The sequence below is a fragment of the Alosa sapidissima genome, chromosome 11 (genome assembly GCF_018492685.1).
Source record: "Alosa sapidissima isolate fAloSap1 chromosome 11, fAloSap1.pri, whole genome shotgun sequence".
Lineage (NCBI taxonomy): Eukaryota > Metazoa > Chordata > Actinopteri > Clupeiformes > Clupeidae > Alosa > Alosa sapidissima.
The window spans coordinates 35,251,106-35,263,446 of NC_055967.1; the positions used below are offsets into that span (position 1 = coordinate 35,251,106).

General features: G+C 43.0%; 2 protein-coding genes across 3 annotated transcripts in view; one reads left to right on the plus strand and one right to left on the minus strand.

The window, feature by feature from the left end:
* Window positions 1-383: 383 nt before the first annotated feature.
* adck2 (aarF domain containing kinase 2) lies at window positions 384-9,416 on the minus strand. Its single transcript, XM_042110954.1, has 8 exons — window positions 7,886-9,416; window positions 7,654-7,800; window positions 7,397-7,525; window positions 7,157-7,252; window positions 6,254-6,499; window positions 4,525-4,653; window positions 2,066-2,119; window positions 384-1,508 (listed from the first exon to the last, which is right to left on the minus strand). Exons 1-8 carry the CDS (start codon window positions 8,762-8,764, stop codon window positions 1,368-1,370), a joined length of 1,821 nt encoding a protein of 606 aa, XP_041966888.1. The 5' UTR covers window positions 8,765-9,416; the 3' UTR covers window positions 384-1,367.
* Window positions 9,417-10,008: 592 nt separating this feature from the next.
* Window positions 10,009-12,341, plus strand: part of si:dkey-82f1.1 (DENN domain-containing protein 2A) — a 31,027-nt gene continuing 28,694 nt past the window's right edge. The window contains exons 1-3 of one of the 2 annotated variants that reach the window (XM_042110929.1): window positions 10,009-10,147; window positions 10,449-10,539; window positions 11,251-11,478. The gene's annotated coding sequence lies outside the window, so the exon portion shown is untranslated. Of the gene's footprint in view, window positions 10,148-10,448; window positions 10,540-11,021; window positions 11,479-12,341 lie in introns of those variants that run through there. The other variant, XM_042110928.1, reaches the window with a different exon arrangement.

Here is a 12,341-nt window from a genome sequence, read left to right on the forward strand (position 1 = left end):
TTTTTCATTGACAGATTTAATAAAATTGTAAATTAATGGATGCCTGGTGTTAATGGGCGCTTTTGATGTTTTGTGATTAAGGCTTTACCCAGTACGTTTATGACAGCTAAGGAGCAAAGGCTGTCATAGGGAGCCCGTATCTTTCATAGATTAACAATAATAGCAAGATGCCGTAAACAAGTGTGATAAGCAATGCTGTCTTACATTAATAGGATTCATATTTAATGAGTCATTTTCTGTCTTAGATTATAAGAGCACAGAATGAGTTCTTGGCATACTGCCATCAGAATACTGAATTTGTTTTGAGAACTGATGAGCACAACCAAATCACATGATGGTGTAAATAGGACGGTACAGCTCTTCATGACTGAGGGTACAAAATATGACAAGAAACCAAAAGGCATTTTTAATCGTTTTCAATCATTTACAGTCCATTTCATTGAGCTATGTATCTAAAATGATGGATATGTCTTGTTGAAAGTGGATGAACCTTTGCATTACACAAATTATTAGTGTCAGCCTGTAACAGAACTGTACAATTGGATTACATTGGAGTCTGCTCATAACCTGAGATAACTTGTCAGTCAAAGGAATTATAACATATTAGGACAGAGTAATTGCTTTGAATTAGTGGAAAGAACAACCATAAGGACTAAGGCTATTATATGCCCAATTATCTCTGAAACAGAGAGTGAGTGATGTAACCTCACCTCACCTCATCAGACAGTCTGAACTGTAAACTGTAATTTGAGGAGAATTACAACAGGGATTAACTGCCATGCTTGGCTACCCAGGTGTGAACATTGGGTGTGAAGAGCTTTGGGCACTCTCCACTGAATGGAAAAGAGATGCAGCCCAATTTGTGTGTTTTTGGATCCATTGCAATGCCAGAGACCGGACACTGGCAGGAATCTTAGCACACAGAGAATATTAAGAGTTCACAGCTTGTTACATTTCACTTGAGAGGAGGGTTTCTCAGACCAATAGACCAGGGCATGGGATGGGAGGCGGGTTTCTCCGACCAATAGACCAGGGCATGGGATGGGAGGCGGGCAGCACCCCATTGACAGTTCTGTGTAGGTTTGGGTTCATGACACACTGGGCCCTTTTTTGGGCAACGCCATTACAGACACTATGAGCAGCCAGCACTACTAATTCATTTCTGGCAACGACAAATGTCCATTAGCTGGACAAGACGTGTTGATATCTACCACTAACGTTGCACATCAAGTTGCCCAGTGCATCATTAACCTTTAACTCCTGACAGCATTTTCTTCCAGTTGTCCCAGCTGGATCTGTTCCCTGGTGGCATGAGGTCATGTGTTGATGATGGTCAAACGCAGCGTTGGCGGCAGACGTTGCAGCTGCTAGAGGAGGGAAGCACAGTTCTTGAGCAGCAGCGGCTTGGCGATCTCCAGGATGTCCAGATTGGGGTCCAGCGACCGGCCAAGCCCCTCCAGCACCATGATGGCAAAGACGATGGAGGCAAAGTTGCTCTCCAGCTTCACCTGCCGGACGACAACAGGCCTTAAGTTGCTTAGAAACAGGGTACGAGATATTTCTCAGGAACATGTGACTTAAGAGATTGAAATGTTTGGTATGATCAATATCTCAAGTTTTAACTCTGTGGAACCCCTTGACAAAACTATAATTAGCCAGAAATGGAACTGAGTGGCTGAGTGGAACTGAACAGTCCAGACGACACAAACAGACAAAATGCTGAACTACACACACCTTGCTAAACTTATTTCAGTGACCAGCATTTTAAGAAAAATGTAGAGTCTGCTCTAAAAACAACATTCAGCCAGATCAGTTGATTAAAGTATAGAATGGGAAAATAAACATCTAGTGTGGCAGACCATTAGAGCACTCTCTTTGGACTCCATTTTTCCATGTACAAAATGGCACCAGCTTAACTTGGTCTGAGGAAACAGCAGCAGCACTGCTGATAAATCATGAAGCAGACCATGGCGCTACGACACAGGTAATGGCCTTCTCAGAGACCTGTCTGTGTTTTGACTTAGTGCTACACAAGGGTGACAGGGGAGCCGTGAGATGTTCCTACCTTGTGATGGATGAGCAACCCGAACACACGGGAAAGCAACTCCGCCACCTGGACCTATGGATGGACACATAACATGTTGCTGTTGAAGTGTGCATATGGTTTATAAATGAGGCACATGACATTGATCATTTTGTACTTTGATAAGGGCAGTCGTGCAGACTTGTGCAGATATAGTAAACCATGTCCAAACATAATAAGCTTTATTTGTATAGCACCTTTCATACACAGAGTGCAGCTCAAAGTGCTTTACATTTGAAGCATGTAACACAATAATAGTCAGTCAGTCATTATCAATCACTTTTCTTTGCCGTTTATGATCCACTCAGCAACATATCAAAAATATAGAAAATGACGTCATAAGACTGGCAGCCTTAACCCTTTACCCCCCACAAGCACGCCATATGGCAACTGTGGCAAGGAAAAACTCCCATATTCCAGGAAGAAACCTTGAACAGAACCTGACTTAATAGGGGGAGCCCATCTGCTTCTGGCTGGCTGCGCCCTCCAATAGTAGCAGATGTAGAATAATCTGAAAATGTAGTCTACAGGATAAGATGAGTTAACTAAAAGCTTTCCTGTACAGGTATGTTTTCAGATCTTTTTTAAAAATATTTACTGAACTCGCCTGCTTGATGTACAGAGGGAGGGTGTTCCATAGTTTGGGGGCATAATGGATAAACGCAGCTTCTCCACTTTGTTTGTGGAGCACTTTGGGTACGATTAAAAGATTAGAATTGGATGATCTAAGTTTCCTTTGTGGTTGATAAGATATTAAAAGCTCAGAGATATATGAAGGTGCTATGCCATTCAGAGCTTTGTAAGTAATTAACATAACCTTAAAATCAATTCTATAGGAAATAGGGAGCCAGTGCAGTTCAGCCAACACAGGGGTGATGTGTTCTCTCTTCTTAGTCTTAGTTAAAAGTCTAGCCGCAGAGTTCTGTATGAGTGCCAATTTCTTTAGATGTTTTTTGGGAAGACCAGTGAAAAGTGCATTGCAGTAGTCTAACCTGCTAGTGATAAAGGCATGAATTAGTTTTTCTGCATCTTGTTGAGTTAAAAAGGGCCACACTTTGGCAATGTTTCTCAAGTGGAAATAGGCTGTCTGAGTAACTTTACTGATATGGGGCTTAAAACTTAACTCTGCATCTAAGATGACACCGAGGCTTGTTACTTTTGGTTTGACCTGGTGTGCCAAGTTCCCCAGATTACTAAGAATAATATCTCGCTTTAGTTTTGGTCCAACCAGAAGTACCTCTGTTTTGTCATCATTTAGTTTCAAAAAGTTTTTGCTCATCCACTGATTAATGGAGGTTAGGCATGCAGTGAGGGAGCAAAGGCCATCTGGGTTAGTTGGCTCCACAGAAATATACAATTGGGTATCATCTGCGTAGCTGTGGAAGTTTACATTATGCTGACTTATGACGTTTCCCAATGGAAGCATATATAGAGAAAATAGCAGGGGACCAAGGCAGCTCCCCTGGGCCACACCAAAAGGCAAGTCATGTTTTTCAGATACATGATCTCCTAGACTGATATAAAAATCTCTGCCAGTAATGTAGGTTTGAAACCAGTTTAGAGCATTATCAGAGAGACCCACCCACTTCGCAAGGCGGTGAATTAGGATGTTATGATCAATGGTGTCAAATGCCGCACTCAAATCCAGAAGAATAAGGATTGAGACTTTGTTTGAGTCAGTAGCTAGTCTGAGATCATTGACTATTTTTACTAGAGCCGTTTCTGTGCTGTGATTTGATCTAAAACCTGATTGGAATTTTTCAAGGATACTGTTTTCGTTGAGGAAGGTATTTAACTGATTACAAACAACTTTTTCAAGTACTTTGCTCAAAAACGATAGATTTGATATAGGCCTGTAGTTGCTCAGATTGGTATGGTCAAGATTTGACTTTTTAAGTAAAGGTTTCACAACAGCGGTTTTAAAAGCAGTTGGAAATATACCTGTTTCTAATGAGGTATTTATTACCTTGAGAAAAAAGGGAGCTAAGCTATCATATACTTTTTTGAGGAATGTAGTAGGGATTGGATCTAAAACACATGTTGAGGAGCCGGTTTGAGTTATAATTTTACCAAGCTCAGATTGAGTAATAGTGCTAAAGGACCTTAATTTTGGGGGGCTGTTTTTGGGTGTACTATCAAACATATTACTTGTGTTACCAATAGCCTCCCTTATAGAAATGACTTTGTTTTTGAAGAAGTCTGCAAATTCTTCGCATCTTAGAGAGGATGCCTGACTGAGTGTATCAAAAGGTGTTTGATGCAATAGCCTATCAATGGTAGAGAACAACACCCTAGAGTTTCCACTGTTTTCAGCAATTACCTTAGAGAAGTGGTTCCTCCTCTCATTCCGAATAGCTCTATTATAATTTGCTATATTTTCTTAACATAGTTCAACAGATGAGATAAAGAAGGATGGATGTTTGTTTATATGTTGTAGGTACCTTCCCAAGAGAGAGGGTGTCACTCAGGGCTTGGTCCACCAGCTGGGCCATTTCTCGTTTGAAGCGCGGTACATCCTGGCACTCGTTGGCTCTGGCATGGTGCAGGATCAACTCTGCCACTCGCTCGCCCTAGTGGAGACAGCATAGTCCCTCTCACAACAGACACACGGACGAGCTTTTCATGAACTCTACATTCTTAACAGCAAAACCACAAACGACAAGACACTGGAATAATCTAGGATGCAGCAAATGCCAGACTGAGGTTCTGGACCATCTGGACTTGGCTGTGTTTTTTTTTTTAATTTGTTGATATAATTAAACATTGTCGGTGTTATCCTCTTTTGAAGGATAGTCAGGATAATAAAGAAGGTAGTGGTAAGTGCTAAATTAAGTATGTCCAGTTGTTAGTAGTACTAGGACAGGAGGTACTCTCAGAAGAGTTCATAGTGGGAAAAGAAGGTAATGGTAATCTTTCAGATTTAATAGGTTGAGAAACATCAGCAATCATGATCAAGACTTCAAAACACTTTTCAAAACATTCTGTTAATCCCCAGACATGGACTTCTGTGTTATGCCACAATTTAACATTTTTTTCTTATTATACAGAATGTTGCCACCTCAGAAATGGGACATCCCAACCTCAAACCATGAGCTATAAATAGAGAGGCTCTTTGATTAGCCCTATGGCTTGGAAAGCTTGACATCATTCAAAGAATGTTGTATTCCGAAATGGTCATCCTAATGTCAAACTGCGTTGTGAGGCTTTGCCATGGACCACTAGGTACAAGGAAGAATGAGTCTAGAGTCTAAAATTCCTCCTGACCACTGAACCAACTTACGCAGTAAATGTCTGAATGAGGTCAGTGCAGCATAACAAAAGTTTCTGCTGGCTACTCATTTCAAATAATTCCACATTGGTTGGTGAAAATTGAAGCGCTGTATTCAAAATCAGACGGAAAGAATGGCTTCAGGGTTCACACTCTAAGTAAAATTGTAAAATTTCATGACTTTTTCCTGATTTTCCCTGACAAAAAACCTGAGTTTCCATGACTTACTATATAATGAATGGTACAATATACCGACCAATGATTTCAGAGCAGCCGCATAGAGTTCAAGAATCTTAATAACCAGATATACACCAATTCTCTGTGGAAACATTTGTATTAATGTATTGTGGTAAGTAAATGTTAAACCGCTACAACAAAATTCCCTGATATTCCATGACTTTGCCCCAAAAATGATCAAATTACCTGACTTTCCAGAAATTCCATGATGTGTGGGAACCCTGTGCCATGTATGACTACTTTTGTAACAGGTACTGGGCAATTCCATGGAAAATTATGTTTTTTGTAATATCCATAACGGCAATAAAATGTGATGGTATGGTATGATGTGAATGATTGCATGAAATTTGAGCATTTGCTATTTTAGGCTGAAGAATGTACGAGAAAAAATGCACAAAAAATGAATGTTATCATTCACATCATACAAATGCCAAGGCATTTCACTGTGTTATGGATGTGACAAAAAGTAAATTTTCCGTGGAATTGCCATTCTGTATAATTGTGCATGTAACAGTCCTTCAGATTACTTCATGATGACTGTATTTCATGTAATTTTCTTCTAAAAACAACTCACCAGATTCAAGATCTCTCTACTGCACAACAGCATCTACAGTATCTTGCACAGGACCGAGGTGACACTTGGCATACGTGCAACTGTTTTTTACCTGCCGGAGGACGACTGCGGTGAAGACAGCCCGGAAGTTCCTCAGATCCCCGTCGCTGAGGTGTGCCACGATGCCGGCGTCCAGCAGCACCAGCTGCAGTGGGGGAGGGGCGGGCCGGACGCTCACCACCACCGTGTCCCACAGGTCCGTCAGCGTGGCCTTGTCCTGAGCCGAGCCGCTCTGGTTCCACTGCACCAGGATGTTCCCTGGGTGCAGGTCCCCGTGGACAAAGTTATCCACAAACACCTGCCAACACACCCAGTGGTCACTCTACAGACCACAACAGCAACACGATGTACTTAATCCTCACAAGGACAACTTTAGTGAAAAGTAGGGGTGGGTGACTATGGCTGCTGTGGGGCAACAGGCTACAGCGCCCATACCATGTATGCCCACGGGAACGCAGGTTTGAATCCGACCCGAGTCATATAACGATCCCACCCCATCTCTCCCACTCACTTCCTGTCAATCTTTACTGTCCTAAACAAATAAAGGCAAAACGCCCAAAAAATATACTTAAAAAGAAAACGCAGAGGAGAAATGCTGATATATGATATGAGACAATGTCATAAAATCTTCAAATAATATATAGTTATACAAAGTTAACACATACTGCAATACATTTTAACAGTTGCGTTTAGTTAAAAACTAAAATAAATTGTGCTCGCAACTCTACAAAAAAAAACATGGACACCTTTTTGCATATAGATAAACATGCAACTTGCACACAATACTATGCAAAACATGATGACACGAGTATATTATCAATATTGCGATACGAAAAATTATTCCGATATAGTGGAATGATCACAATATACGATGCAGTATGATATGGCACAGCCAATAATAAGTTAATAATAAATAAGTCGTATTAGACCCAATGTTTCCAGTAGACGATCTTACCATCTTTAGCAGCGTGTCCACTCCCATCCTTGCTATTCTCTGCTTCACCTCCATAGGGACATCTCCCTGGAGATACCTGGAGATTGGTTCACTCTCCTGAAATAAGAAAAATAAAAAATACACATTACCGTTATACAAGTGGTAAGTAATTTGTAGTACAGGGGCATAGCTCATTAATACAAATGAGATGACACTACAGAAGTGAGAGGAGTGATGTGAACTTGAGGGGTCATCAGTCACCTCGTAGGTCTCCACCAGCACCGTCCTTGTGACGAATGGTCTCAGGGGGATGGGGAACTTGACATAATGCACATCGCGGAAATTCTCCCGGAACTTCTCGATATTCTTTGCTTCATAACGTAGATCTATCTGAAGGACAACGTGCAAAGAGAAGGTGAAATACTGGGAGATACATTACACTTACTTGACACAAATAGACTTTAGCCAGAGATGATTAAGGCTAAAGTATTCCAGAATCTTTGCTTTAACACTGTTACCTGTTTGGTCATGAGATTCCCAAACTCTTCCACAATTCCAGGCAAGCTAAGCCACTTGACTCCGGGTAGGCAATTAAGCAGCCAGCTCCCTGCCTTCATGAGCAGCAAGTCTATCTCTACCTGTCTTCTGATCCCGGGATGAAGTACCTATTTTAGAACAGAAGCAAGGTCTCAGAATTTCAACAAATCTGCAACACACCTGAACTAGCATGCAATCAGAGTGTGCACCTACCTTTATAGCAACAGGTATCAGATGTTCTTTTCCTGGACCTTCTCTAGTAAATTCACTTGTTTTTTCTTGACCAGTTTGATGAGCTTGTTGTTCCTCTTCACCCGTTACTATTCCCTGCAGTGAAGTCAGAGTCCTACGAAGCCCAGGGATCTCCCAGGCTTCCAGCAGATCGTCTCTCTCCAGATCCTCCACCAGCTGCTGGAAGTCTGGGTCCTCCACAGCTTCAACTCTGGCCTTGGCCTGGTACACCTGCGCAATACAACCAGATCCGACTGGCTCCTTGCTATCGAACACAAAGAGCTGCCTCCAATGCTCGCCAAATGCCCTCTTCAGGCAGGCCTTGGTGTGTGTCCAGGCGTGGGGACAGACGTGGACGTGCAGTCTGCTGAAGCGGTCACAGAAGGCCTGTGAGAAGATGTCCCGCCGCGTGCTGGCCCACTGGCCCAGTTTGATGAAGGTGGGTCCGGAGGTCTCGGTGACCCAGAGCAAGGCATCCAACCAGCGGGAGGCCCATTGCTCTGACACCAGACTCAGTGGGAAGAGCAGAAGCAGTGGGCCAAATTTGACCAGGAGAACCACAGCTCGCAGAGTAAGGCGCAGGACAAACACCAGCTTGTGAACCTGCACTTTAGCGATGGCCTTCTTCTCCGCTTTAGGCTGTGGCAGCAAGACCTCCTGGCAGCTTGCTGCAGTGTACATACATCGCCCTGCGACCCAGCATAACAATGCAGTCTTAGGCACTCTGGTCAACAGATGAGCAGCTCTGGACTCGCCTAGCCGAGCTCCATGAGGGACCAGGCGAGCTGCTGGGAAAAGCCCTAACTGACGGATGGAGCATCTAAAGTTTTGAAAGCAGCTTCTTGCAGTTAGAGCTGCCATTGTGGGCTTTATTTAACTAAATGATGTTGCTAAAAACAAAGATATCTATAACGTTACACTTATCATTCCTGAACCTAAACACAGACGAATGCATTACATTTACAGTATTTACAGCTAGTTATAGGCCACTGTACAATGCCAAACAACGTAATCTTTAGCGTTTGTGTAAGTCCAGAGATCAGCCTATCACTGTCGTAGGAAACGAACATGTCCCCATTTAATTAACTGCGTAAGCAATGGAGTTCAAAGTATGATGAACATCACGGGTAACCCCTACGAATATATTGTTTAGTCTGTGCCTTTTATACTGACCAGACTTTGTCCTCTCCGGTCGGCACTGCAGTTTGCCTAAATTAGCTATGATTGTCTTGAGTAAAAGAGGTCATCATGCAACATTAGGCAGCTGAAGTTTAGCACTGTATCGACAGGCACCATCTCTCAATCGTTAATATTAGCTGATAAAACAGCAGAAGGTCTAAACTCATGTCATGTTTGCGTACACTTTCAAAAGATCCCTAAATACACGTACCATTCCATGGCAACATTGCTTATTACTCTATAAGGACAACACAACATTTTGCATCGTATTCATTCATTTTTCTGTGAAAATCCATCACCAACTTCCGGGTTGTTGGCAAGAAACATTCCGTACAGTCTGTAGGATCTGTGTTGATGGTTCCGCTCGGAGCGAAGAGAACACAGTGGACCTAGGCTAGGCTATTTTACGACTCGACTATTATCACATTTATATTCAATTAATGTTGTATATTAAGTTCCGTTGATATATTTATATATTCAACCATTGGACATAAATAACTTGAGCATTATCATCGACTGGTTTAGAAAGTAACCTGCAGGGGGAGACAAACAATCGGGCCGTCAAAAAGTTCTACTCAAAGTTTGATGATTTTTAGAACTAAACGCTAAGAGGGTTGCAGACATTATTTTGACTGCATTAGATTAAACAATAGAACTGAAATTGAATTGAAGCCTAATAAGTTCTACTTTTTTTCTCTCTTTCAATCTTCAAACGACTTGATAGAGAACTACAAGAAAATGTATGACTGCCTGCCGTGTTGGAGTGCTTTTTGGATCCTTGTAGGTAGGCCAAAGATTGTTAAGCCTTAACAATCTTTGGTAGGCTATAGTCTTTTTTTGCTTTTAGTTCAGATGTTAGGCTAATAACAGGCTTGATAGCTCGTGATCCACTTCATTGCACATGGGTCTCATGCTCTCATGCTGTCATTCACTGAAATCACAGCTGTGTCAGCAGGGCACTACCAACACAAAAGGTAGGAGATACGCTGAACAGATGTTCCAGACCCAGTCCCGCCCAAGTTCCCAACACAGGCCCTTGTCCTAAACTCTTCTGCACAACAAAAGGTTGGATGTCAGTTTCAGTATGCAATGTTTGTGATTGTCTTCTATAATTTCACACATGCATTTTTATTTTCTACAAGGCAAATAGGCAAATAGGCCTAGCCTACTGAAGAATTAATGAATGAAGAATCACTTCCAAAATAAGTTTTAACAATTCCAACAACTCTCAACATTCTGCAACAGACATGCAGTCTGGTGAGGGTCTTGTTTCTCTCAGTAGGTCAGTGCACCCATGAGCCTTATCTCTGTGAAACATGATCTCTGGTTTCCTCCCCTCTCTCCCTTTTCCCTTGCTGACTTGAAGCCATCTCCCATCTCAAATCCCAGACACTGGTGTCTTGTCATCTAACCGTCTTCAGCTTCTCAAGCCACTTCTCTCACATGCCACAGACAAAGTGAGCAGCTCTTTAACAGATTTGAAAAAAGGTAAACTGTAAAAACAAGCAGATTATCAACCACAGGTTTTGTTATACTGACGTTTTCCATGTTCATAGCACTCACAAAGTGGGTGGGGGGGGGGGGTGGGGGTTAAAGGGACTGACCAGTAAATAAAGTTGGGATCAGGAAGAGCTGCCCAGTCCGGCCAGAAAAAAAAAGAGAGAAGAGCCCTCTGGTGTTTTTAATTGGCTCCCGGAGGAGGCCGCTATTTATGTATTCTGTTACGCTCAGCTTTGCCCCTTCCTGCTCCGATCCTCCTTTGAGCAGGACACTCGGTTGCCTCAGCAACTGGGCCTCCAATCACTCAGCCAGCTGCAGATTAGTTCAGCGGTCGGGGGTTGAGGGAGGGAGGGGGAAGGGGGTCGGGGTAACTTCGATGATGGAAAAGGAGAGGAGGAGGGAGCAAAAGAGGGAAGGAGAGAGAGAGAGAGAGAGAGAGAGGGAGGGGTGGGAAAACTCCGGAGAGAAAGGGGGAGAGTGGAGAGTCAACAGCACAGAAACAGAGAGAGACGGACAACTACACCGACAGGGTGAAAGAGTTACAGAGAGAGGGGAAAAAGGGAAACTGTTGCTCACACTCTCAGCTGAAGTTTTAAGGAGGGCAGGTTTTTTTTGAAGAAAGCCTTTTTTCTTCTCTTTTCAGTGCAAGTTTCTTTTTTTCCCTGGAGTGAGTGGGAGTGCTGTTCTTTGTGGGTCTGGGGGAGAGGAAAGGGAGGGCTGTGCTCCATGAGAGACCACAGAACCAGCAGCAGGAGTGCTGAACCCGTGGAGGAGGAGGAGGAGGGAGAACTCTGAAGGATATAATGCAAGTGGATGCTGCCATATCCAGTGTCAGATTTCACAAAATGAGAGTCCAGTGGAAAGGCACTTCTGGAGGGCTCATCCACCATAGCAAGGTAAAGGAAATGATAGTTTTTGTGTTTCTTATATGTGTTAGTGGAAAATGATCTCTGACTGGATGATCACGGTACAAAGGGGTTGATAAAGGAGTTCTTATTCTGATATGCAATGCTGCATCCTTCTAATTGACAGTGCTTTTGTGGTGTTTGCCAGTGAATGAGTTAGAGTGAGTCATTTAGTCTGTGTGTGTGTCTGTGTGTGAGAGAGAGAGAGTGTGTGTGTGTGTGTGTGTGTGTTTATGTGTGTGTGAGAGAGAGAGAGAGATAGAGAGAGCGTGAGTGAGTGAGTGTGTGTGTGTGTGTGTGTGTGTGTGTGTTTGTGTGAGCTTGAGGATGTTTCTGGGATTTTAAGATGCCTGGGTTTCTCCAATCCAAGACCCCCCTGACTTCTCTCCCAAGTATTTTAATGGGATACCAGTCATCTGGCCAGTGAGTTCCGCCACACCCCTTTAATCATTAACAGTGCAGCTGGTAAACAAAAACAACAATCACTGAGCAGTACAGGCTGGCACGAGACCACAAGCATCAGAGAGGCTTCCTCTCTCAGAGTGCGCTAACAAACTCCATGTCTGACCCAAACGCAGTATGTGCTAAATGACCACATTCCAGTGAGGTCTAAGAGAAGAAGGAGAAAAGTGGGTAATTGGATGAGTGAGGTGGGCCATTTCTACAAACGGAACAATGGCTTCTCTTCATTGAAGCTTCATGGACCCGCATGTAAACTGTGTGTGGACACAAGGGTGAAGAAGTAGGAGGAACAAAAAACAAACAAACAAAACAAAAACAGGTTTGCATGACATTCAGCGTGAGGTGGTCTAAAAAGAGCGCTCGAACTGTTCAACTCAAGGTGATGGTCACAG